Source organism: Falco punctatus (assembly GCF_963210335.1).
Source record: "Falco punctatus genome assembly, chromosome: 8".
NCBI classification, from domain to species: domain Eukaryota; kingdom Metazoa; phylum Chordata; class Aves; order Falconiformes; family Falconidae; genus Falco; species Falco punctatus.
This window is the reverse complement of record NC_137588.1, coordinates 58,591,417-58,617,207: the sequence shown is the minus strand read 5'-3', so window position 1 is coordinate 58,617,207 and position 25,791 is coordinate 58,591,417. Positions and strand designations below refer to the sequence as shown.

The 25,791-nt window shown below is 59.1% G+C and overlaps 2 protein-coding genes across 4 annotated transcripts; one reads left to right on the top strand and one right to left on the bottom strand.

The window, feature by feature from the left end:
- The first annotated feature begins 645 nt into the window (after window positions 1–645).
- Window positions 646–3,699, top strand: GPX3 (glutathione peroxidase 3). Its single transcript, XM_080399424.1, has 5 exons — window positions 646–880; window positions 2,012–2,165; window positions 2,402–2,519; window positions 2,719–2,818; window positions 2,905–3,699. The coding sequence occupies exons 1-5, from the start codon at window positions 794–796 to the stop codon at window positions 3,136–3,138; spliced, it is 693 nt and encodes a 230-aa protein (XP_080255550.1). The 5' UTR covers window positions 646–793; the 3' UTR covers window positions 3,139–3,699.
- Window positions 3,700–4,318: 619 nt separating this feature from the next.
- On the bottom strand, window positions 4,319–19,010 carry TNIP1 (TNFAIP3 interacting protein 1). Of its 3 annotated transcripts, none has more exons than XM_080399393.1 (18): window positions 18,851–19,010; window positions 13,035–13,205; window positions 11,909–12,031; window positions 11,528–11,610; window positions 10,985–11,053; window positions 8,751–8,942; window positions 8,526–8,620; window positions 8,369–8,450; window positions 8,031–8,123; window positions 7,720–7,785; window positions 7,428–7,563; window positions 7,222–7,346; window positions 6,753–6,875; window positions 6,310–6,435; window positions 5,901–5,981; window positions 5,525–5,719; window positions 5,194–5,284; window positions 4,319–4,828 (listed from the first exon to the last, which is right to left on the bottom strand). In XM_080399393.1, the coding sequence occupies exons 2-18, from the start codon at window positions 13,174–13,176 to the stop codon at window positions 4,764–4,766; spliced, it is 1,887 nt and encodes a 628-aa protein (XP_080255519.1). In that variant the 5' UTR covers window positions 13,177–13,205; window positions 18,851–19,010; the 3' UTR covers window positions 4,319–4,763. The 3 variants fall into 3 exon arrangements, with proteins under 3 accessions (XP_080255519.1, XP_080255521.1, XP_080255520.1); XM_080399395.1 differs by having other exon boundaries at window positions 4,319–4,833; window positions 18,851–19,004; XM_080399394.1 differs by having other exon boundaries at window positions 8,031–8,120; window positions 18,851–19,004.
- Between the last annotated feature and the right edge of the window lie 6,781 nt (window positions 19,011–25,791).

Here is a 25,791-nt window from a genome sequence, read left to right as displayed (position 1 = left end):
TCACCATGGCTATTTCTCTTGGAGCCAGCCCAGGGTAAATGTTTACATTCCCCGGGTATGCAAACAGGGCCCTGGAACCTCCTGCCCCTGGGGACACGAAGGGCTAAGGGACAGCCGTGCCCTGCCCTTGGCCACAGTGGGGTCACCATGGGGCTACAGCCCCCCAACCCCAGCACAGCTCCCGCGGGAGGGACCCTTACTCCAGAGATACTCCTAGGAGCACCCTAATGTGCAGAGAGGAGCTTGCTCAGCCCTTCCCCAGCCCTGAGCAGCACAGCCGTGGGAGGGGAGGCTGGCGGACCCCAGCCTCCCAGGGGATGCTGCTGGGGCGTTCGGTCCCTGCTCCTGGGGTCCCAGCACCCCGCTCCGGGGTGGATGTCACCGCCGGGCAGGGTGGGGACACTGCCCGGCCCCTCTCCCACCCTGGCGGGTTTTTAATCTCCAGGTCCTTGGCTCATGTAACATGTTGCGTAAACCCTGGGCACACGCGTCTGCCCCGTGCGCTCGCGGGTGTCCCCAGGCCCCTGCCAGGCCGAGGTGCCAGCATGGCACTGCCACCCCCTCCGCCCCCGGCCCCCCCGCCGGCGCCGGCTCCGTCCCAGGGCCCACACGGTTAACGCAGCCCTCGGCCCGTCCTTCCTCCGGCGATTGGCTCCCCCCGCGCAGCCCCGCAGCTATTTCTCGGCTGCCGGGCTCGGAGGTGGCAGAAGGGACCGGGAGCGGTGTCCCCCCGTCCCGCCGCTCACCCCCGGGGCTGTGAGGAGGGTGCCCGCACCCCGCACCCGCCCCGGCCATGGGGCGCTGGTCCCGCAGCGCCTGGATTTTGCCCCTTTTCTTGGCTGGGCTCGTCCAGCCGGGGCAGAGCCAGGAGAGGGAGAAGGTAAGGGGGGGGGAAGACACCCCCGTGGGGGCTGGGGGGAGGGGGGAATGTGGCACCTTGGGGACCTGCCTGTCCCCGAGGCTGGCTGCAGAACTCCCAGGGGCAGGAGTGGGGCACGGTGGCCCTGTGACACCCCCCACCCCCCCCACCCCCCTATCCTGGTCCCTGGATCGCGGGGGTGTGTGTGTGTCTTTTTCTGAGCTAGTTCTTGCAAAGGGGGAATTGCCGTCCTGGGGCTGGGGAACAGAGGGGGACAGCGTGGGTGCCCCCCGCCGTGACTCCCATAGGGGCTGAACACGGGGGTTTGTTCCATGCGGTGTCCAGGGGGGTACACGCCCGTGTTTGGGGGGGTGCAGGGGCCGCTGTAACCCCCCAACCCGGCTTGGCACCCCAGCCCCGCCTGCCCCCCACGCCGCAGGGCGAGGCAGAGCCCTGCCGCCGGGATCCGGCCGCCCCCCCCCCGCCCCGGCACAGCCCCTCTGGCTCTGCTCCTGTCACCTCGCTAAATAGCCCCTTGGTGGCACTTGGGTGAGCCTGGGTCCCCTTATGGGAACTGGAGATGGGCTTCCCTGGGTTAACCCCTGCAGCGCTGCAAGCAGAGGCCGCTGCACCCCAGCTCTTCCCTTCACGGGTCGCATCCAGCCCCGGTCCCTGCCTTGCCTGGGCTCAGCTTGGCCACGGAGCAGCAGCTGGAGCCGCTCCCGGGCACCCCGGCTGCCCCTGCCCCGGAGGGGTGGCGGGGTCCTGCCACCCGTGGCCCCGGGGAGGCTGGGGCTGGTCGCCCCCCCCCCGTGCTGGTCACGCTAGCTCAGGCTGTTTTCCAGCCTCTCGCCTTCCTGCCTGATCCTGGCCGGGTAAACATCCCTCCAGCTGCGGCCAGCCCCGCTGGGTGGGTGTGCACACGCATGTGCATGCACAAGCCAGCCTGTCCCACCACCGTGACCTTGGCGTGCTGGAGTCTGGCTGCTGCCAGCAGCATTCGGGGCAGGAGGCACAACACTGGTAGCTGCCATCCCAGCCAGTGCAAGGGCCGGACCTGCTGCTCCAGTGGGTGTGGGCAGCTGTGGGGTGGGTGAATGAGGCAGCTGGCAGCCCCCAGCCCGGTCCCATGGGGTGCTCCTTGCTCCACAGGTGAAATGCTACGGCTCGGTGCAGGGCACCATCTATGACTACGGGGCCCTGACCATCGACGGGGACGAGTATGTCCCATTTAGGAACTACGCAGGGAAGATGGTGCTCTTCGTCAACGTGGCCACGTACTGAGGCCTCACCCTGCAGTACCTTGGTAAGGGTCCCGTGGGGCACAGGCACCCCGGAGGGACAGCACAGGCAGCTGAGGGTGGCATCACCCAGGCATGTGGCCCTTGGCAGGTCCCCATGGTCCATCCTGCGCTGGGGAGCTGGGGGAAGGTCTAACACCTGCACCCCAGGACCTGGCATGGCCAAGGATGCTCCAAGGGGGTTAGTGTGGGGGTAAGCCCGGTCCCCTGCTAACCCATCCCTGGCTCTGCTTGCATGCAGAACTGAATGCACTACAAAATGAGCTGGGGCCCTACGGGCTTGTCGTCCTGGGCTTCCCCTCCAACCAATTTGGGAAGCAGGAACCTGGCCAAAATTCGGAGATCCTCCCTGCGCTGAAGTGAGTACTACGGTGGGGGCTGTGGGGGACCTGCCTGCCCCGGCTGTGCGGGGGTCCCTAGCCAGGCAGTGGGTGCGCAGGCTGCAGCTTCTGCTGGCTGTGGCCCCTGAAAGCATGGGGTTTGGGGTTCCCCCACTACCCCCGTACAGCACCAAGAGCTGCCTGTTGCACAACCGCTCTGCCTGCTCTCCCCTTGCAGGTATGTCCGGCCAGGGGGTGGTTTTGTCCCCAACTTCCAGCTCTTCCAGAAAGGGGACGTGAATGGGGCCAAGGAGCAGAAAGTCTACACCTTCCTGAAGGTGGGTGCCATGGCAAGGGGGGATAAGAGGGCAGCACCCAGCTTGGTTTTTGGACAAGGCAGTGATGCACTGGCCCTCTGTTGCAGAACGCCTGTCCTCCAGTGGCAGAGGAGTTTGGGAACCCCAAGAACCTCTTCTGGGAGCCTCTGCGGAACCATGATATCAAGTGGAACTTTGAGAAGTTCCTGGTGGGCCCCGATGGTGTGCCTGTCATGCGCTGGTACCACCGTGCCAACATTGCTGTTGTGAAGAACGACATCATCGCCTACATGAGGGAGCAACAGCAGCAGCAGCAGCAGCAACAGCAGGAGGAACAGTAGAGGCTAGGGTTGCCAGCCTGATGGGTAGCTTCTCGCCCCTGCTGGCATCCCCCCTACCCCAGCTGCTTTGGGGCTGCTCCCCTTCCAATCTCCTCCCAGGATGCTCCCCAAGCAACAGGAGCTGGATGCTGAGCCAGCACGCTGCCCCCTCCATCACTCCCATCTCTGGCACCCCCCAGCCAGCATGCTGGGCTGGGTAACCCAGTGGCAGAGACATCGGTGATGGGAGGGGGGGATGTGTCCCACCTTCACCCCCAGCAGTGACATCTCCTCCTGGTCCCCAGCTTGCCCCCTGCTCTGCCATCTGCCTTGCTGGGCAGTGGGAGGATGCAGGGGCCAGCCACCCCCAGAGCAGAGGACCACCTCTCCATGAAGACCTGGCCTGAAAGCCCCCGGTGTGGGGCGGGCCTGGCCTGATCCTGCCATGCACGGAGCAGCTCTTCAGTGCATTCAAGCTGCCCGTGGTCCTGGCATAGAGACGTGCTCCTCTCCCAGCTGGGGGCAGCCGGCTTCTCACCCCCCCACCACAGAAACGCCAAATAAAGGCTCTGCAAATGCGCAGACCCACTTCTTGGCCATGGGTCAGGGGGAAAGAGTGGGGGGCACAGCAGCCAGCCTGGGCATAGCAGCAGGGAGGGATGGCTCACAGCTGGAGAAATGCCATTTTCTTGCAGTGCAGCTGCAAACATAGATTTATCAGCACAGGCCAGAACTGGGGGAGAGGACGTGGTGGGGTAGCATCAGTGCAGAGCACAAGGGGCTGCAAGGAGGGACCAGCCCCCAGCTGGGGTGCCATGGCTCCTGCGGTCACGCACATGACAGCCACGCTTACAGAAAGAGGGTGGTGGTTTCTTGTTTTGTTTTTTTTTTACCCTGCAGACTTGTTTTCCTGGAGCAAGATTTGCTCTGTGCAATTTGAAAGTGGTACAGGGAAATGCAGAGCGGGGAGCAGGGGTTTCCCTGCCCTGGCAAAGGCTGGGGGGAGGAGGTGGGGGGCATGCACTTGGGGCAACAGATGCTGGGGTGCTCACACAAGTGCTAGGTTCACCTTGTGCTCGCTCTGGCCCCACAGCTATACCTGAGCATGGGGGACCAGCAGCCCTGGCATCCCTCCCAGGCCCCACACAGAGGGTGCCCCCCAGGAGTGGCAGCCTTCAGGATAAAACCAGAGAGACTCAGCTACACTTCAGTCCTTAAATAAATACAAAGACACCAACCACCATCAGGCCGGGCCATGGCTGCAGGAGGCACCGGCCTGGGAACACAGGTGCTCCCACTGCGGGGAGAGTCCCTGCCGTGACCCGCTCCTCCAGGGCTGAACCAAAGCCCCGGCACTAGGGCAGCTCCTGGGAAATGCCAGCTCCTCTTCTCTGAAGACCTGGCTCAGGTCCACAGCGATGCCAGGCCTGATGCCTCACGAGGAAGGGGATGGCTGTAGGGGACTGACCCTGCATTGGCCACCACCACGATGGCACCTCCAGTCTCTCCTTCACACCTTCCTTGTGGGGATGCACTGCCGAACCGTCCAGGCCAGGGATGCGGCCACGTCCCCCACATGTCCGTGCACAGGCATAGGCAGCCGGAGGAAGCTTCTAGATATATACACACGGGCACACACACACACCCTACTCCTCTTCTGCTGGTAGCGCAGCACAGCCGGTCCTTGGCATTAGGGCAATCTGGGACCTGCCTGTTCTGAGACACAAGAGAGGGGTGGCATGGGGTGAGTGTGGCTCTTTGTGCCCAGACGAGCCCCACAGGAGGGGATGCCAGCCATGGGATGGCCGTGACCCCCAAGCACTGACTGCCATAACGCCATGAGCTGCTGGGGCTTGCACCTGTCTTCAAATGCTGTGGGGTGGGTGGCGGGGGATGCAGCAGTGACTAATCCTATGGCAGAACCATCCCCTCAGCTGAGCAGAGGTGGGGGCTGAAGGGAAATGGCCACTGCCTGGCAAGCTGCCCCCCCATCCCTCCCACATACGTTTGGCCAACCGCCCAGGGTCTCAGGGCGAAGGACAGAGGCAGTCTCCTCCCCGAGGGTCTGAGCCTTACCCAAGTCCTTGGGGACCTGTTTCACCCCAGCCACTGCTTGGGCGTTCTGGCTGCGAGCCATGGCACAGGGCGGGCGCCAAGGGTACTCAGGCTGCAGGAGGAGAAGGAACAGAATTACCAGGGATGCAAAACATGAGGCTGTGCTCCGTGTTCAGTTGCTGGGGTGTGAGGAAGAGGAGGAGGAGGGGGAGGAAGAGGACTGAGTATTCATGTGCCAACAGGACATGTGCTTAGCTCCCTGCTTGGTGACTCGGTGGCCCTGGAGGAGCCACTCGCTCAGCAGCGAGCCCCAGACCTGCTCCCCCTCACGCTGGTACAGGTAGATACTCACTGGGGAAAAGTGGTGGAAGTTTTGTCCTGGTGTGTGCTCGCCTGGCATCGCTGGTGGGTATCGGATCTGCTGCCACTCTTCGAAGCCGTGGTACATGGGGTGAGCCATGGGGGGACTGTACTGGTACTGGTACATGGGGCAGGCAGGGGGCAGCGGCCCCGGCAGTGGCTCAGGGTGCAGCCTCTCTCCAGAAGCCTGCGAGGAGCCAAGGGAGATGCTGAGGAGACCCCCAAGGGCAGCCCACCACCACCCCCCATCGCCTGGCTTGGAGCTGCCCCCACAATGGGAGTCAATGGGCTGGGGCCAGGCCTGCAGCCCCCAGCCCCTCCACCTGTTCAGTTTTTCAAAAAAACCCAGGTTTTCCCCCCATTCCCACCTGTTTATGCTGCTTCAGCAGCTTTTTCAGCTTCTCCTTCTCTTCCTTCTCCCTCTGGCAGTCGTCCTTGGAGGCTCGCAGCTGGGAGCAAGAGGTGTTAGTGCAGAGCCCACCCTGCCACCTCCTGTGTCTGTGGGGCGAGGGTTGCTGCAGTGTCCTGCAGTAATGTCTGCACTGGTTCCCACCCTTTCAGACCCCCAGGCGAGGTGCAGAAGGAAGATGCAAGTGAAAGGTGATGCTCTGGCAGGGACAAGCAGCAGCAAAAACACCTCTCTGGCCTTTCTGTCCCCCTCAGCCCCTGCTCTGAGATGGGTATGGGGGCTGTGATGCTGGGGACAAGCACCTCTGGCACACCTGGGGCAGACAAAGGGCTCCCCGAGTGCTGCTGGTTGCACCCAGAACTGCTCACCTGGTTGTTGGAGAGGACCAGCTGCTTCTGCAGCTTTTCCAGCTGCTGCTTCAGCTCTTCCTTTTCCTCGTTCATCCTCTCCCTGTCACTCCGCTCCCGCTGGAAGTCCTCCTCGAAAATTTTCACCTGGCAGAAGGGAAGGATGCACCTGGCTGAGGGTGGACCCCCCCCCCCCCCGCCCCAAGCACCCCTGTCACTGTCATCATCCCTGACCCCACCAGCTATGCCAAGCCCCAGGCACATAGGTTGGCATGATGGCCCATGGCTGTGTCCTTCCAGCTGAAGGTCTCAAGGATGCTGAGCTCAGCTCCCCCACTCCCCACCACTGCAGCACTGACACCCACCAGGGCTGCTGGGCTGCTCCTGGCCACACAGGCTCTGCCAGGGAAGCCCACAACAGGTAGCTCCCTCCCTTCCTCCAGTAGCTTCATGCCCTGCCCTACCTGCTGCTTGAGCAGCTCATTCTGGGTCAGCAGCTCCTGCTGCGGCATCTTCCCCACCAGCTCCATGGCACTGGTGAAGATGGGTGGCGGAGAAGCCTGAACGTTCAGGGCCTCCTCTAGTGCCTAGAGAGGAAGAGGAGGGGGAGTCAGAGTAAGGAGGGAGAGGAGGGGGAGTCAGAGTAAGGCACTGTGCCCGCATCTCCGCAGGACCATGGGCATATGCCCAGCGTGGGAAGTGGGTGTTAAATGGGCAAACAGCAAGAGGGACTACAGACCCCTCCACCCCCAGCCCAAACCCCCTTTTCTGGGAGCCTAGAGGCATGTGGTGGGCATTGTCTGACAAGAGCTTCTGCCTGGGCAAAGAGCTGGGCAGGAGGGAGTTGATCAGGGTCAGTTTTGGATTTGAGAGAGAAAAGGCTGGAGAACATAAAAGACATTTTGCAAGGAGGGGTTGCACCCTGGCCCCCACCTTGTTCAGCCTCTGGATCTCCTTTTCCTGGTATTCCCGCTGCCTGGTGACTGGAGCCAGCTGCTCCTGCAGGAACCGCATCCTCTGTTGCAGGTCCCTCACCTCCATGGCCAGCCTCTCCTTCTCTGCCTGCAGGACCCAGAGGGCAGATCAGCCAGGGCAGGGCGATAGGGCCAGCAGCTCCCCACCACCCTTCCCCAAGGGACTTGCCTCCTCTGTTTCGATCCGGGACTTGGCCAGGAGCAGCTTGCGGTCAAAATCCCGTTGCTTTTGCTCCCGCTCTGACTCCAGCTCGGTCACTGCCCTGCGGGCATCGGCCAGCTCCTGGTGCAGGTCTGTGACCTGCCAGGAGGGAGCGGGGATGTTGGCCTGCCTGAGGGACTCATGCTGGGGGGAAGGAGGAGCAGCCAGACCCAAAACCTTCCCCTGCACCTGGTCTCCTCCAGGACCCCCAGCCAGCACCCAGCAGAGATGCGCTCCCCAAGCACCCAGCCCTACCTTCTGTTCATACTTCTGCTTCATGGCTCGGAAGTGTTGATCCCATTGCTTATTCACCTCCAGCAGCTGCGGACAGAGACGCATAGCTGAATGAGAGCCCAACCCCTGCCCCGAGCCAGCCATGGCAGTCCCCAGCAGCCTCCCATTGCAAAAGCACCTCAGGGACCAGCTGGACGGAGATCCCAGCTCCAGCAGCACTTCCCTGCAGCTCCACAGCCCTGCCCCAGTCTCCCTGTGCGGTCCCAGCCACAAGCCCCCGCTGCCCGCTTCCCCCCTCCTTGGTGGTGCCTCCCTCCCAGCTTGGTCCTCACCTCCCTGCGCTGGTGCTCCAGGATCTTCACCTTCTTCTCCTTGGCCTCCAGCTCTCCTCTGCCCGGCGCCTTCTCCACCGTGGCCCCGCTCTGCTGGACGCGCACGTGGGGGACGGGACCCTCAGGGCTTTTGTGGAGCCTGTGCCCGAGGCTGGCTAAACTCGAGCCGGTTCCCCTCCCATGGCCTCCCCCATCCCCTTGAGACCCTGAGAAATCCTGCTGGTCATACTGGGACAAACTGGGGGCTCAATTAAAATGAGGCCACCTTTGCTGATGTGTCAGCAGCGGGCTCCCTGCCTCCTTCCCAGCCCTCTCTGAGGGCGATGCTGCCTCCTCACCTGCTGCAGCTCAGCAGCTTCCCTCTTCCCACTGTCCTGGCTGCTCAGTGTCACCATCCTCCGGAGCTCCTGGTTCTCACACCTGCAGGCAGGGAGGGATGGGTCAGCAGGAAGAACCCAAGGCAGCGACATCCCACTCCCCAGCAACCACCCCCACCTGAGCTTCTCCAGCGCCTGGTTTCTCTGCTCCAGGTCCCGCTCCAGCTTGGTTCGCAGCTCCTTGTTCTCAGTGTGCAGCGTCTCACACAGTGTCTGGGGGGAAAACGCCGGCAGCATGAGGACTGTGGCCAGCCCCAGCAGCCTGCCTGGCCACCCACCTTCCACCATGCCACTTGGCATGGAGGTGGGTGTCCACCTTGGGGTGAGGCTAGCCCTCACTCACCTGCAGGAACGATGTTCTCTGCTCGTTCTTGTGCACCTTGGAGGCCAGGCGCTTGAGCTCAGAGGCCATGTAGCCCATGCGCACGAAGACCTGGTCCTTGCTGGCCTCCTTGGCACAGCCGCTCAGTGTGTTCTCGAGCTGCTGCAGCTGGGGCAGCAGGTTGGCATCCTCATTTGGTGGCTGCTCCAAGTCCTGGGGATGGGGAAGGGATGAAGCATGGTCATATCAGTTCAAGAAGCATCACAAAGTTCCCTCTCAGGGCAGGTCAGCCTCATCTCCCATCCAGAGCTGTGGTGGGCAGCTGGGTCAGCACCAAGACACTCTGCAACAGCCCTCGGTACACTGAAAAATTTGTGTCAGCTTTGTGAAGGTTTGATTCCCAGCCACCGGACAAGGGACACCAAGTGCCCAGGTGGAGGGGGACATTACAGCAGCACCCCCAGTCCATGCAGTCCTTGTGCCCCTCAGCAGCAGCTGGAGCAGAACACCCTCCTGGCTCGTTCATAGTAACGGAGGCATCTCTACCCCTGGCTGCTTTCCCCCTCAAGCCCTCCCAGCTGGCACCACCAAGACAAGAAATCCCAGCTCCTGTCTGGACAGAGACTGTCCTTTCCACGGACTCCCCAGTGTGCACTGGGAGCAGAGGTTTCCTACATGAGGGGTGGTCTTAGCCAAGTCCCCATCTTCTCCTTCCTCCTGTCCTCCCTCTGCAGATCCCCTGCCTGTGGCTCCCCTGCTGCTGCAGCATGCCAGGTGCCAGGAACCCAGGATCTTTGGCAAGCAGCAGCCAGGAGGGTGATGCACAGGACTTAAATGCTGGCTAGGAGAGCCCAGGTGAGGGCACACCCCCACCCACACATGAAGGGTGTCCCCAACAGGCTTGTCCTCCTCTGGTGTGGCTGGTTAACTCCTCCATTGCCCAGGAGACACTGCTGGCACAACAAAGCCTGGCTGGCACATGCCACGTTGCTGGGGAGGAGATGGGGATGTGCTGGCACACCTTCACCTGCTCTGCTCCCAGCCCCGCTGACTCAGCTTGCCACCCATGGGAATGCCCCAGGAAGCACCACATGGGGCCAGGAGTCCAGTGTGTCCCTGGCACCCCAAGTTTACAGCCCCAAAACTGCCACGGGAGGGTGTGTGCAGGGCACAGCATGGCCGGTTGGCGAGGGCAGGCAGTGAGGACCTGAGCGATCCTGGGTGCAAGCACGGGACTAGCACTTGACTCAGATGCAAGCAGCCAATTGCCAAGCAGATGCCACCCCATCCTCCACCACCCCACAGCTGCACCCCAGGAGGGTCCAACAAGACTCAACCCCTCCTGGAGCCTTTCTGTCCCAGGATGTGCACCAACAGCACGTCCCCTTACTGGCACCATGCGGTACAAGCTGACCCTCTTGGGCTCCCCAGTCCCGCTTCCCCTCCCTTCCAGCACACACAAAAAGCCAAAGCAGTATGGGACAGGGCAGTGCCAGCCAGGGAGACATTCAGGTGGCAGCAAACGGAACACATGGAAGTGCCTTGGCTGGGGCAGACCCTGTCAGCAGCAACAGGGCTTTGAGATCTGGTCCTCCCACCCAGTGTGGGCATCAGAAGGGGAGTGTCAGAGCATTGATGACAGCTCCTGGAGTTGTCACAGCCCTTATCATCACTGCCACGTGGCATCTGGAGACACCAGTGTCTCCATCTGACTGGGGCTGCTTTGCTGGCCCATGCCCAGGCAGCCTGGCCAGGTCACTGGTACTGGGGAGCCCTTGCCCTTGGAGAGCAGCCTGCACATTGTCCCTTCTCCTTGCCTTGGCCAGACAAGAGGAGTGGTACATGCTGGGGCACACATGCTGTCACTCCTGAGCCCTCCGGCCCCAGCGAGGCATGGGGAGGAGCAGCCACAGGGCTGGGCTCTGTGGTTCTCTCCTGCCTGCAGACCAGCCATGTCCCCTCACCTTCATCACTGGCAGAGGCTGGCCACTGCAGCACAAGCACTGTCCTGGGGGGGTGTACGTGGGGCTGGCTCTGCTCCTCTGGGAATGCTTGGGTGCAGTTTATCCCATCTCTAGAGTCTGCCCAAGGGCTGCCCTGACACGGGTCCCCCAGCCCTACCTGTGCCTGCCAGCAGTGACGCCACTGGGAACACTGCTGCCCATCCGCACACCCTCCCACACCCCCAGCACCACCACCACACCACATCTCCACCAGCCCCCCAACCAAATCCCACAGGCACCAGGGCCACTCACCACTCTCCCGCTCTCCTGAGGAAAGCCCTGCGCTTCAACAGCAACGATCTCGAACTCCGAAGAGGATCCCTGCAAGGGGAAGCAGCCAGGTCAGGTCTCCCTGGGGAAAGGCAACCCAGGATGCTCACTGCACGAGGGCAGGGACTGCCAGGATGGGAGCAGAGCAGGCAAACCTGATGCCTCCCTTCAGATTTATTCCCATTTCTAGTGGCTAAATGCTGCCTCCTTTTGCTTTCATAGAATCATAGAATGGTTTGGGTTGGAAGGGACTTTAAAGACCATCTAGTTCCAACCCCTCTGCCACGGGCAGACACCTTCCACTAGACCAGTTTGCTCAAAGCCCCATCCAGCCTGGCCTTGAACCCTTCCAGGGATGCGGCATCCACAGCTTCTCTGGCCAACCTGTTCCAGTGTCTCACCACCCTCACTGTAAATAATTTCTTCCTAATATCCAATCTAAATCTACCCTCTTTCAGTTTAACTAGATGGAGAGCCTCTCCCTCCCACCATGCCAGCACCAGCTCTCAAATTCACCAGACTCACACTTGGAGGAGATTTCCGTGCTTCCGTGTCCGGCTGGGCGCTGCCTGGGGCAGGCTGTGTGGAGCTGGGATCTGGGCCGATGGCTGCGGAGAGGGGAGAGGATGTAGCTATGAGCCTTTTGGAGAGGAGGGCTTCTCCCTGCCTGGTGCAGGGGATGCAGAGAGTAGACACCCTGCAAGGTCAGGCACTGATGGATGGTTTCTATGCCAGCTATGGGGATGGGACAGAAACCTCCCTCCAGAAGGGAGGACAACAGTGGTCTGATACATTCCAGAGATGACAGAGCTGAAAGAAACCTTTATGAAAGTCTCCTTTACACCCTCCTCTTCCTTCCCCTGAGCCATCAGGTTATTTCTCCCCTGCAAGCCTTGCATCTCTTACCTCCAGTTTCTAGCAGGTCCTCCAAGGAAGAAGATGCTATCAGCATTTTGTTGTCCTTCACAAGGTCCTCTGCCTTCTGCCGCAGCTTGGATGCCTCCACCTGGGACTCCTCCAGCAGCTCTCCTGTTGTGGGCAACAGAAGGATGCTCACCCTCCTTCCCCAAGCACCTGTCCCGCAGCAGCCACATCCACCAACACCAAGCTCTGCTGGGTGAAGAAGTGCCTAGCATGGTCCTTCTCTGTCCAGACACAATGGACCCAACGACGAAGCTATATAAGTGGCTCACTGGCTGCAGAGTCCGTCACGCTGACGCACAGATGACAGGAGGCATAAGGGCAGCACTGGATTGCTTAGAGGTCTCCTCCGCTTCCCAGAAGAGATGAGTTTAAGCCTAGGTGGTGGACCCAGGGGTCCAGCCTGCCTGCTGTGGGGTCTGGCACCAGCAATGCAATCCTCTCCCCACCCCAGGTGGCTGCTCCCACACCAGCGGGTCCCAAGTCCCAGGTAAGAGCATGGTGACACGACGGGCATCATGAGGCAGGTGGAAATTCAGCTGCAGAAGCAGGACTCGAAAGCAGAAGCTCGGTCACGAGACCAAAAGCAAAACCAGGGGTGGGTGGGGGAAGGCGGCCAAGGACAAGAAAGGGGGTGGCACAACTCAGCTGGAGTGTTTCAATGCTGGCACATCTCTGCCACTGCAGGGAGCACCCAACACCAAGGTCTTTGAGCAGCACTTCAGAAAAGCCCCTGACCTGACAGGGGTTGCGGGAGGTGGAGGCTTTCATCAAAAGCAGAACAGATCCCAGCATCTGTGACCTGGGGCTGAAGGACTCCAAGTAGTTGACCTTGCCCCATCACTTGCCTTCTTTTTCCAGCCATTTATCCCACCATAAAGCACCCCAGCAGCTCAGCAAAAGTCTTGCTCCCTTTGCAATCCCGTGTGAAAAAGCCCAGATATCCTGCTTGACCTCCCAGGACAGGGAAAGCTTTACTGCTGCCCCAGTGCCGAGACCCCCAGCTTCTTACAGAACCCCTAGTAAGTAGAGAAAGAAACCCCCAGGCTCAGTGTGCACAGGCTGAGCTGCCCCAAAGGTGAACCTCATCCCCCAGCCACGCAGCAGTTACCGATAGACTTGATCCCCTGCATCTTCTCCTTCAGCCGGGTGTTCTCTTCCACCAGCCGCTCAAAGGCCGTGGATCCATTCTCCTCTGAGCCCCCACCAGGGTCATAGATGCGGTAAGGTCCTCTCCCTTCCATGCCTGCCATTCAGTCGCCTACCTCCCAGCTGAGCATCCCTGCAAGGCAATGGAGCACAGCGTCACCTTCCTCCGGCTCCAGACGATGCTGCAGTCCCCTGGTCCCAACCAGGGAGGGGGTCTGGGGTGCTGTGCCAGCACAGGCAGCACTGCCTCACTGCTCGCCAGCCAACGAAGAAGTGTCCCAGGTGAAGGCACTTCCCCTCCCCAACCCTGTGTGGGGTGAATGTGCTGGGGTGACTCATGGCCATGAGAAATGTCATGCGAAAAGGCATCACCAGCAGCCGGGGCTGGCTCTCATCCCTGTAGGGCACAGGAGTCTCCAAAGAGGTTGCAGCTGCCTGCCACTGCAGCCCAGGAGCATCCAGCCAGCAGCATGGACCCGGGCACTGTGACCAGGGCATCCTGCTCACCACAGAATATTTCTGGGGGGCTGAAAGGGTTCTGGGGCAGTGTTTGGAGGGGGGAGGGGGCAGCATCTGCAGCTCCAAAAAGCCTTAACCTGCAGCCAGCAGGTGGTTTGGGCAGCAGCAGGGGTGATGAGTCCCAGCACCCAGGCAGGGGCCTGCTCTTCCCTCCAGCTTAGCCACAAAAAACAGCTGTCAATGGCATACGCAGGCTGCGAGCAAAGTATGAGCTGAAGAACTACCCGCATGCAGCATCTATTTGCTTTTTTAATTACTTGCATCTGCGGGTGCCCTAGAGCCTGAGGTCTAGCCTAGGGACACCTGGGCAGGATCTTGGCTCCAGGTCTCACCCATCTCCTGGGGGTGATAAAGCAGCTGCTGTGAATCACAGAACAACTTATCAAAAATATCCCCCCCTGCTTCCCCAAGCTACCTTGTTATACAGTGGAGCAGCACAGCAGCTGAGATGGCCCCAGGGGATGATGCCAGGGGGAGCTGGGGTGCTGCCTGGAGGGACCCCCAAGAGCTCTTCCACCCAGCCAAGGCAAATGGGTGCTCACGAGTGGGAGGGAGCCGACGGGGGGCATTTTGAAAGGGGAAGGGGGGTAGCCCATACCCGAAACCATCTCAACCTCAAACTAATGCTCATGCCGCAGGCGATCTGGGCTGATCACCAGTTTAGATGACCTGCCTGCCAGGGAGCGGCTGGGACTTTCCAGATGACAACTGCCACCTGGCATCATCTGCAACTAGAGCGGCAATTAACATCCACCTCAGCAGCAGGTAATTACACATGGCCTCAGCAGCACTCTGCTTTTGGGAGATGCAACCCTCAGTAGGTCTCACCGTCCCCCTGCTCTGTGGGGGCTGCCAAGCCCCCCCATCGCCTGTGTCCCCTTCTGGGGGGCCAGCACCCCATCCCAAGCAGCTGGAGATGGTGAGCACTGGGTGAGCCCAGCTGCAGCACAGGGTGGGCTGAGCAGCAGCTATTTCTGGAGCCCACGGCAGCTGACGGGAAACTGCAGGAGAACCGGGGCAGTTTCTGTGCCACGGATCCTGGTGTCGGGCAGCATCGCTGCAGCCGGTATGAAATTCCCTCCAGCCCCCAGCCACGGGATGGGGAAAACTCCCAGTAGAGACCTGCTGGCGGGCAGGACAGAGCACAGCATGGTGGCATGCATGTGGCCCAGGGACCAGATGGCACCTCCTCTGCAGGGAAACACTATCACCTGTGGCCATACTACCTGCCTGGCCAGCCTGGTGGAGGACAGGGACAGTGTCACAGGCAGACTGGGGACTTGAGCCTGTTTCTCACTGGTGTCCAGTCACCACACACTGCTCCAGATCCCAACCCTGAAGCTCTGTGAGGAACTGGTGAACAAAGTGGTCTTGCAGTGAGCACCTTGCGGGGCATCCGTGTCCTCCAGTGGGACGAACCCAGGTGTGGGTTGAGGAACGTGGGGACAAGCTGCCCCCTCACGTGGCATCCCTTCCCCAGCCCCCATTTTCTTGCACTTCAGACCCCCAGCCAGGAGGTTTTCTGCCTTGCCCCACAGCACCCACAGGAGGTCCCCTGCACAAAACACTCAAGTCCCAGGCAGCTGCACTGACCACCCACCCTGCTGACCCGCAGAGCTCACTCATGGCAATCCCATGTTCTTCCAGCTGGACGGAGCCACCGAAAGCCCCTGCTGTTCCCAGTTCTCAAGGTTTTATCAAGGATTTTTCTACCCAAGATCTGCACCCCACCAGCAGAGGGGTCATGGGAGCTGTTTTCAAACAGCAGCCAGGGAGAGGAACTGAACTATCTCTAGCTGACAGAAGCACAGACAAGCCACTAATTCACCAGCAAGCAAGACCCAGCAATGGGAAAGGGTTTCCGCAGCATCCAAGCCCATTGCTGGCATCAGGGCAGGTTTGCCTAGGGTGGAGGAACAGCCCCATTTCTGCAAGGGCTGCTGGCACTGAGCTGTCACCCTGGGGACAGGACCCTGGACCAGGTCACTATTCCCAGTCCTGGTTTGTTGGTTTGGGTTTGTTTTTTTTTTCCTTAGGAGTTCTGAAAGTTTTGCAGTGAGATTTTTTTTTTTTTTTTTGCACTGAAAAAAAAATATCTCATGTTTCAATAAAAACACCAGGGGAGAGAGAGGACTACAGACCAGCACCTAACAGTGGTCAGAAACGCAAAGAAAACATGACTACCACAAACTCCAGAAGAAACCGCTGAACCACCAGAAAACACTTTTTGCCAATCAACAGTTTCTAAACTAATCTGATGGTATTTCACAGCCCCAGGGGTTGAGGGCCAGCCACTGACCATAGCTGCCCAGCTGTAGCTCACCAGCTCCATATCCAGGCACCGGGAGAGGCTGCCAGATGCCATGGTCGCCTGTGGGCGTTGCTGGTTGCAAGCAAGGCACCGAGACCTTTAGGTAGTAAATTTTTATGACAACTCGGCAAAAGGAGAGAATGAGAGAGCAAGCAGGCAGGGGAGACTCCCAGGTGAAGATGAAAGCAGGGTGGTATTTAAATAGCTGTGCTGCGGCTTGAGAGCGAGCTGGAGCCACGTAGCCATGGCCAGGCTGGTCCCTGCTGTCACCCAGGAAGATGTGCATCACCGCCTCAGCCACCAGCACCGCAGACATCACTGCGCCAGCCACGCAGAAGTGGCAGGAGGAAACGATCCCCGTTTTAAAATTTCCGAACAGCTGAGGACACTAAGGCGGAGGATGCAAATCCTGCGCAGAGTGGGCTGGCATTCTGGAGGCTTGCTTTCGGCAGCGAGCCCTGGGGTGGAGACCAGCCTCTCGAAGCCATAGGTTTGGCAGCCCATCAAATCCCATCCTGCAATCCACGGTGGGGGCTTGGCCCAGCCCTTAGGAGAGCGGGGTTTTCCTTACCCCATCGTGCAACATTCCCAGGAAGTCTCCTCCCCACCAGGATCGCATGAATAAATCCCTGCAGACTGCCAGCGTCATTTTCCCATGACCAGAGCTGCCAGGCCCCTGGCATCCCTCCTCCTCCTCGGAAAACCAAAAGCCACTCAGACAGACCTTATGGAGGGATTCTTTTTGTTTGATCACCTTACTGGAAAGAAAATGCCACAGCCACCAGCCCCTTTCCTTTTCCTCTGCAAAGTTCCAGGAGCTCCCCAGACCAAGGAGAACCATTCCTGGGCTACTGGGCTGGTCTTATTTGCAGGGAAGCAAAAGCAGAGCTGCCTTTAAGAGGAAGCAATAATAAGGAGACTTTCTGGGCACTGCAGTCCATTGTGCTGGGAGTAATAAAAGAGGAAAGCAGACATTGCAAGGCTCAGTTCTCAAAGGGAAAGGTCTGAACCTCCACTTGTAGCATTTTGCTTCCCAGCCTGGCTAGCTGCAGGGAAAGGGTGGGAAAGGCAGAAGCCCCATCCAAAATGCAGCAGATGTTACAGATGTCCTCTGGCCAGAAATCCCACCCTTGTCTGAGAAACCCACCTCCCAGAGGCTTCTCAAAACAACCTGCTTCCGATGAGGTTGCTCACAAGGAAAATAACACATTTCCACATTTGGAGCCAGGTTTACAAACACGGGTAACCACACACAGCTGCAGAGCTTGCCATGGATCCGAGCTCCAGCGCAGGCAGGACGGGAAGCCAGACCTGGTGGTGGTGCTTCTCTGGGCAACATGGTGATGTTTTACACAATACCCTGTCTTCTGCTGCAAAGACATCTCTCTTCATGCTGCCTGTTCTGCTTCCTCCCCCCTGCAGAGCTCAGTAGCATCATGGCTGCTCATCACAGCACTCAAAAGCAGAGCAAGGCACAGCCACCCCTGTCCCTGCAGCTCCAGCGCAACCCGGGCTACTCCTGACCAACCTGGTACGCTTCGGCCAGACAACAACCAAGCAGCAGAAGATAGTGGCATTGCAAACCACACCAGCAAAGCTACCTCTGTCACCCAAAGCGTAAGAACTGTTGCTTTAAAACAAGATCTGCAATGCCACAGGAGTAGATGGTTCAGCTTTACCCACCCACGACTGTTTTGTACCAGCTGCTGGCAAGCAATGACCCATGGCCCTGTGCTAAATAGGTCTGTCTGGTGGAGGTCAGGCTGAAAGGGCGTTGTGGGATTTTCTTGCAGAGCCAGGAACGATGCCAAAGGCTGCAAAAAGCCTCTCCTCTTTTCCTCTTGCTTACTTCACCTCGTCACAGAGATGGCTCTCAAGGATGTGCCTGGCTGGCGCCTTCCTGCCTCCTGGACTTGCCCCAGCGCCCGAAGTCCAGTCTCCCAGCTCCAGCACGCTTCAGCTGACTTTGCCAGTGCTGTCAATGAAGTCTGCACTCCAAAAGAGCTTGTGGCAGCAGAACAGCTCTTACTCACCCAAGCAGATGGAAATAACAAGCAGAAGGGGAAAGGCTGCCTTGGCTTCCCTGATACCGGGAGCAGCCCGTAGTACCCAGAGGCACCGGGAGCAGGACAGCCAGATCCCTGAGAGGCTGCACATCCCACCACGGCCCATCTGAAGCTGTTCTCACCCAGCAGCAGGGCTGACAGGCTGCATCTTTTTTCACTCTACCCTCAGTAGGGGCCTTAGCCTGGACTCGATGCAGGGGAGATGGGGCGGCAAGCTATGCACCCGCCTCCAGCAGCTGGGGATGCTGCTAGCCCTGTGCTGGCTATGCCAGCCTCCGGACCCACGGCCGAGGCGGACCCGCACCGCTGGGCCAGCGGCAGGATGGGGACGAAAGGCCCGCAGCGGTCGGGGAGCAGCAGCGGCTGGAGGCCCCTTGGGGCCGCGGCCCCCGGCCGGGACCCACGCACAGCGCCCGCACAGCCAGCGGGCAGTGCCTGGGCCCGGGGAAACGCCGGCCGGGCCGGGGGGCAGCACCCCGAGCCCGCCTAGGCCGGGGACACCCCCGATACCCCCCGAACCCCTCTCCTCCCCCGGGCCGCCCTGCCGCCACCCGCCCCTTCGGGAGCGGCGAGGGGAGTCGGTAGCACCTGCCCTGCCGCGGGACAGGGGAAACTAAGGCACGGTACGACTATCGCGACCCGGCCCGGCCCCGGAGCAGACCCTCAAGGGACGGCGCGGTCCTGACCCCCTCCAGAGTTTCCCCACCACCACCCGCGCACGCCGAGAGCCCCAGAACCGGCCGGGCACGGGCAACACGCAGCCCCTAGCCCCGCCAACCCCACCCTACCCCGCCACTGGACCCTGCCCTGGGGCGGCGCGACCACCCCCACTCCCTCCCTGAGGGCAGCGGACCCGCAGGCCCCCGCACCCCCCGAGCTCACCTGCCGGGGCCGGGGCCGCTCCGCTCCGTCGCCAACACGGGAAGAAGCGGGCAGCTGGGGGTGGTCGGCGGTTCCGCCCCTGGGAAATTCCCAGCCTGACGGACAGGCGCCGCAGCCAATCGGCGCGGAGCGGAGGGTATAAAGAGGGAGGCGGGAGGGAGCGCCAGGGTAGGGTGTTGTGTGATGGCGGGCGGGCGGTCTCTGTGTCGCGGGCGTCTTCGAGTTCCGTGGGGCTGCCTGCGTTCCTGTGGGCCCGCCGGGCGTGGGGGGCCCCGAGGGGCGGAAAGAGCCGGCCTGCCTCCTCCTCGGGGTGGGGATTGGGCTTGTTGGGGAGTGGCGAGCCTGAGCCCGCAGCGGCTCCTCTGGCTTATCGAGAGACAAAATGGCGGGGCCGAGGGGAGGGCAGGGCAGGGCCGCGGCGCCGTCCCGCTGGGGCGCGGGGGAGCCGCCTTGCACCCCTGGTGCCGCTCGGGGGGGGGCAGGGATAGCCGAGGGCAGGCTGTGCTGAGGGGGCCCTGGCCCTCGGCCGCTGTGGCAGCCCCAGGCGCTCCCCGGTGCCCAGGGAAGCAGGCTGGTGTGCTCCTGCGGGCCTGCTGAGGCTTACCAGATCTTCCTCTTCGGCAGCTGAGGCGAGGGGAGCTTGCCATGGAGTCTTGCATTCCTTGAGTTAATGTTACACCAGGAAATCGCACCCCTAGCTGGAGTGTTTATTATAAGGGATCCTTTTCCTCTGTGCTGCTGCATTGATTGTTGTGCGTTCATGTATAAAAATGGGCCGGAAGATTGAGAACCACAGGGAGTGCCTTCTGGTTTCGTGGATTTCTTTGGGATTTGCTCCACAGCTATCTGATTTTCTTTCTTGTTTTGGTTTTGCCACAAGGAAGGTATATTTTATATATAACTCTATACATAAACCCAACAAACCAGAAGCAAAGACAGCCTCTGTGAGCAGATGTGCTGCTTGCTCTTTGTCTGTACTGACATTCCCTCCTTGGGTGGCCGCTGCTGGGCTTGCGGAGGTGGCCTTTGCTGGTGTTCGTGCTGTTTCTGGCTGTCCCAGCCCTGTTCAGACAGTTCCGCTGCTGCTCAGTGACTTGTTGTTTTGGGTTGTAAAAATAATAATAAAAACCCCCATACACGCCAAAAACCAAAAAACCCTGAACTCCTTTCTCTGACCGCCCTTCAGCCAGGGTGTTGCCCTGGCAGCCCAGCTGGGTTATGAGGCAGCTCGATGGGTGCTGGGACTCCGATGTGCTCTTCAGCTGTTCTTGTGTCCAAGGTCTCAACAGGGGATGAGGCAGCAGGACCCCACGCATAGGCAAGGTCTTCCTTTTTGTTCCCTGAAGGGCTTGTTTTATTCCAGAGCCCCAGCGCTAATTTGTAAACCCTCAGAAAGCCTGCCTTCAGAGCTAAACGCAGTCCCACAGAAGCAAAAAGCACCTTGTTTATAAGACAATGTCTCAGTCCGCAAAAAATAGCCAAACCCCGCTCCATCCCTGTGAGGACGGAAGCAGGGGTGGCATGGTTTGGCTTTGCGGTGCTCTGGGCTGACAGCTGAAAAGCAGCCTGCGTTCCCCTTGCTCCATCTTGGGCATGCCCCCCACCGAAAAATCCATCGCGCTACTCACCTGGCTGGGTTGTGGAGGGGCTCAGGGGGTGAGAGCCCTTTGGGCCAGGCGCTGTCTAGCTGCAATCCCCAAATGCAGGCAAGGCTGGCCCAGCTGAGCTTACTTTTAGGCATGGAGAAGGGGAATTCCCCGTGATGGAGATCCCAGACAGCCTTTGCGTGGTTTTGATAGGGAGCCAGGCACTGCTTAAAGGGCTCTCCTGTGCCATTCCTTACAGGGACCGCCAAGCCGTGTCAAGTATTAGTCAGAAAAAAGGGGGGTGGGTGGGGGGTGGGGAATTGTCGTGGAGGCTGTGATTCAGTTTTGGACAACTGGAGAGCACGATTACATCATTCTTGCCTGGTTTCTGAGTGACTTTACTGTGTTTGCAAACATGTGCTTCTCCCCAGGGTAGCCGGTGTGTCTTGCGAGAGGCATTGTCATTGTGCCTTGTGGGTTCCTACTGCATTCTTGTCCATCTCTGGACTCGGAACAGGATGTGTCTTCTTGGGGGAGTGGGAAAGAGCTGGCTCTGCCAGTGGAGCCGGACAGGTGATGGTGTGCCAGGGTTGCAGGTAGTCCCTGGAAACCATCTGTCGCGACGGAGGGAAGACACAGTCACTCAATATGAGTGATCAGCAGACTTCCTTTATTGTCTCTTACAGTCACCTTTTATGCCTTCTTATAATTAGCTCATACATATTACAAAAGTTAAGCTCATTATTGGTTAGTTGCCTAAATACCAAGCCTGCCCCTAGTTTCTCTTCTGTAGTTATCTGTTCCCACCTGCAACATTCTTTTCCCACCAAAATCTTCCTGTTATTGTGTAACAAGGACAGCCAAAGACAGTGTATTTTGCTTTACTTCAGATAAGCTGAGAGCGATGTGCATTTTTGTCCAGCCAGCTGGACTATGTCTATGTGACCCTTTTCAGCTAGCCAGTTATCCACAACCATCCACCAGGACAAGTGATGGTCAGAACCAAGGAGCCAGCTGGTGCTGGCATAAACACGAAGGATTTAAGTGTTTCTCTTTTACAGAGGTTGATTTTATCTCCCCAGCTCCTCGCTAGTAGACACAGAGTTGTACCTGGCAGGTTTTTAGTCTACACTTGCCAGGCATGAACTGCAAGGCCTTGAAAAGCATCCTGCTTTCGTCCAGCTGCTTTGGGTGGTAGGAGCGTGGGTGCTTGGCAGGAGGGGTGAGGAGCTGGGGGGTCTGGGGCCTGCCTGTACCCTGGCTACCCGTGGAGGTGGTCAGTTGGTGGTGTGCTCTCACCCAATGCCTCTCCACCTCTCCAGCCAGCTGCTCTTTGTGTTTCTACCTGAAATTGCCAGCTAGGGCTGGCCCAAATGCCAGGACAAACTTTACTATGAAAACCAAAGGTCCTGTTAGTCCTTCCTCATACCTTTGGTCCCGCTGTGCTCCCAGGGGAGAAAACTCACCTGATGGCAGCTGTGATTCATGAGCATGCCTGCGTGGCTGTGACGACGTGTTCATAGCTGACACTTTTATGTACTAGGGTTTTTTTTTTGGCGTGGAGAATTGGGTTCAGCACCTTCAGTGGAGGCTTGTTCACATGAAGGCACCCTTGATTGCTTCCATGTTTGTGGCCGCGCTGCAGGAAACGGGGTAAGAAGGAGCGCAGGCCGTGGGTGAGGGTGGCGGAGCTCTCCTGCCCTCTGCTCCTGCTTGTTTCGGATCAGGTCTACCTTCCTTTGGGATGACCTCACTCAGAGGTGAGCAAGGTGGACCTTCTCCATGTCCAGTGGTGCGAATCCCGACTGGAAGTGGCCCAGTAGTCTGAGGCAGCCGGGAAATTCACCTGTCCTCAGTGTGGCAGGGTGAACAGGGTGCATTTGAACCCTGATGTGGAGATGGGCCCAGCCAGGGCCGGGCTTTCACGGGCAGCTGTCCCGAGGAGCTGGTCCTAGAGCAAGGCAGGAGCAGAGGGGCAGCTGCAGAGCAGGTGATGGGTGCAGCTGGTTTGGCACGTCACCCTGGGGCTGCTCGTGGGATTAGCTCTGCAAGGGGCTGTTGGGTGGTGCTGGTGGGTGCCTCTTGGCATCAGCAGTGGGTTTTGCTGGGAGCTGCTGCTGGTGCTGCATGGATTGAATGTGTCCCGGTGCTCCGGTGAAGGGAAGCAGAAGGCCGACAGTGACACTGTGAGAGTGGGGAGGAAGCTCTGGCCACAAGAGGGGATTTCCAGAACATTGTGATCTGCTGTCTATGCAAATCAGGAACTCAAATTAACCTGGCAGGATGGGAGGGCTCTGGGATGGAGGGCAAGGAGAGGCAGGGGATGGAACGTGGAAGGGATCAGGGTAGGTGAGGGATTGGCAGATGGATGGAAAAGGGAGGTGCTGGGGAGCAGCCTCACTCCCCCAGACCTCCCGCAGCACCTTGCCTTCGCATGGAGTAGCAGTTCCGCAGTGGCTCTCCAGGGCTGCTTTTGCTTTGCTGGGCTTATCCTCTCACTGAATGAGAGCTCCCTTCTCCCTCTGCCTTCGGCATGTGAGGCAAGGCTCAGCATCACCTGCTTTGCAGGAGATCACCACCTCCTGACTTCCTCCACTGCCTCAGCATCCTCCACCTCCCTCCTCCACAGTCAGCAGGGGATGGGTTATGGTGCGACCCGGTGCAGTTCCACAGTGGATATGCCAAGAGCTGTGAGAACTGGATCTGGGAGTGCTCAGAGGATTTCCTTGTGTGCTTTGAATTATCTGGAGTCCCAATTTGCAAGATCAGCAACAGGCACAGAGGAGATTTCTCCTCTACCTCTGTCCCCAGGCCATGTCTCTTCCAGTTGCAATGCCCGGGAAAAGGGCTCATCAGTAGTTGTCATGCCCTGGAAAGCTGGCTCCAGGGGTGACGGTGTGGGGAGAGCAGCTATTGTGGGCTCAGCCCTTTTCCCAGCCTTAGCCCACTGTGGGGAACAGGCTGCCCAGTGAGCAGCTCATGGATGTGAGGGGCAAGGCTGCTTCTTCCTCCTTTGGCTTGGGAAGAGGAAGAACTGGAGAAGAAACTTCTGCTGGCTCCCAAGACTGGGTTTTTCCCCCTCTGGGGGAAGGGGAGGATGGTTGGTGGGATGGAAGTGGCTTGCTGATATTGCAGTGTTGGGCCAAGGACCAAGATCAACACCCCACACTCTCTGCAACGTATGTGGCTCCTCCCAGGGTCTGGTGGTAAAGAGGATCTGCAGTGGCCCCTGGAGCTGACTCAGAGGGAGAGGTCTGACCCTCTGCACACCAAACATGGGCTCGTGGGGTTTTCTGGATGTCGCAACTGGTGAAATCTGGTGTCGGCTTTGCCTGGAAGTGAGTTGTTGCCCCTGACATTGCTGGTCAACGTGCAAAACAGCTGTGTGCCAGGTGCTGGTGTGTAAATCCCAGACCCTGCCAGCAGCCCTGAGGGCTGATGCGTGTGTGGCCAGCGCAGACCTGCCTCCAGTCCTTACTTTGCTCACAGCCTGTCTAATTCTTCCCTTTTTTTGTGCCCATTGCTTTGTCCTCCCCTTTTCTTTCCCTGCCTTCTTTGAACCACTTGCCTTCAGAGGCTAGGCATGAGATTTCTCACCAATTGCCCTCAGATTGGGCGAGTTGGAGCCGGCAGATAGAGTGAAGGTGTTCCGGGAGAGTGGTGCTATGAAGTATATTTTCTCTAGAGACTGGGATGCTTACAGGGATGAAGCTGCTTTGCCTGAAGGGTCTGCCCATGTATAGGGGGTTTCATGGGCAAAACAGTCCTCACTCAGGGAATTTATATTTAATTTACTGTCAATTAACAAAAATTGCTAGGGAGTGATTTGGGCATTAAACAAAACAAGTGTTCTTCCTTCCTCAGCCTTGGCTTTGGCCAAACATGCTCTTTCTCCTTTCTAGACTTAGTGTTCCTCATTCAGCTGCAGATTACGCTCACTCTGTCCCAAATCCTTTGGCAAAGTGACAAGTCACGTGTAACCTTCTGGCTGCTGCTTCTCTGTTCTTCTTACTGGGTTTCTCCCACTCCTCTGTGCTTCCCTGTGTCCCAGGGTCCACAGCCTGTCTTGGTGCTGCTGGTCCCAGGCTTCTCTTGGTTCACTTGGATTCCTTCTAAAGCAACACCCTGCCCAGCGCTGCCTCCTTATGGCTGCTTTTAACCAGAGGGTCCCATTTCTCTGGGCCTGGTGCAGAGTCCTCAGGCTCTACAGCACAGGAAGGCAGCAGGGGTTTAATTAGGTTGGCAGTGAGAGATGCATTTACTGTGATGCATGACACCAAACAGGAGCAGGTCTCCGAAGAGGAGCCGGCTGAAAATTCATCAACCTCTGCAAGAAAGCATCAGGGTGAAAAATGGGGAGAAAATGCCCCAGGTGCAGAATGGGTCCCAGAGGCCGTGGTTGTGCTTCCCAGGATGCTGTCAGCCTCCTAGCATTGCCCTCGGGGTGAGCAGCTCTGCTGAGCTCAGTCCAGTTTGCAGTTGTCCCTCACAGGGCAGCACACCGTGAGCAGCTCCAGGTGTGCTGCCAGCCCCAGCACCATGTGGGCAGGATGCTGAAATAGCCTGTGCTTAAATAGGATATGGAGTGTGCTTAAGTGTTTGCAGTGGTTAAAATGCCACTGGCTGTTTTCTGCTCCAGCTATAGCAGCTGCTGATGGACATGGCTTACTCTGGTGCTGGGGCAAGAGGAAGGCTTTTCGGCAGCAGGACTTTCCAGGAGAGACAGTTGCTCCAAGGAGGAAATCCCATCTCGCTCTCCCTCCCTATCCCTGAACACTGTGACTGATATCTTGTCCTCATTGTAGGAGTAGCTGGCGGCAGATGCCAGGGAAATTCCTGGCCTTGGGACTGGTATGCTGGGGTCAGCTGGGCTTCCTGGCGGTGGCATCACCCTGAGCCGGGCTGGGGACCAGACCTGAGGGGCTGCCTGGTCTCACTTGTGGTCCTGTGCTGCTGGCATCTGTTTTGGCAACAAGGAGACAGGGTGATGGCTCTTATGTTGTGGCCCTGTGCTAACTGTGGAGGAGCAGAGCTCCACTGCCCCAAATCTGGCTCTCACAGGGGTGCCAGCCTGTTTCCCAAGCACTAAAACTTCCTTGGATATTACAGCCAGGTCCCTGAGAGCACCATTTCCAGCTGTGGGGATGTGGCCAGCTCTGCTCCCCACAGTTGCTGTGCTGTGCTCAGCTCTCTGACAGCCTCACACCTCTGCTGCAAAGCTGATAGTTGCAGCACTGAGATGCAGGAAGGGATGGGCAGATGAAGATCAGTCACGTCCTCCCTTTAAAACATCTTCTGTATCTGCTCAAAGCCTTTACAGCAGGTTCCTGACCAAGCAGGTGACCTGAAGGCTGC

Bases quoted from the DNA above. Each gene is read 5' to 3' on its own strand.
- TNIP1 (XM_080399393.1), bottom strand. From the start codon at position 13,176: ATGGCAGGCATGGAAGGGAGAGGACCTTACCGCATCTATGACCCTGGT. The intron at 12,032-13,034 runs GTAACTGCTGCG...TGCCCACAACAG, and splicing joins GCAGGGGATCAAGTCTATCG to GAGAGCTGCTGGAGGAGTCC. The intron at 5,285-5,524 runs GTGAGTATCTAC...CTCCTCCTGCAG, and splicing joins ACTTCCACCACTTTTCCCCA to CCTGAGTACCCTTGGCGCCC.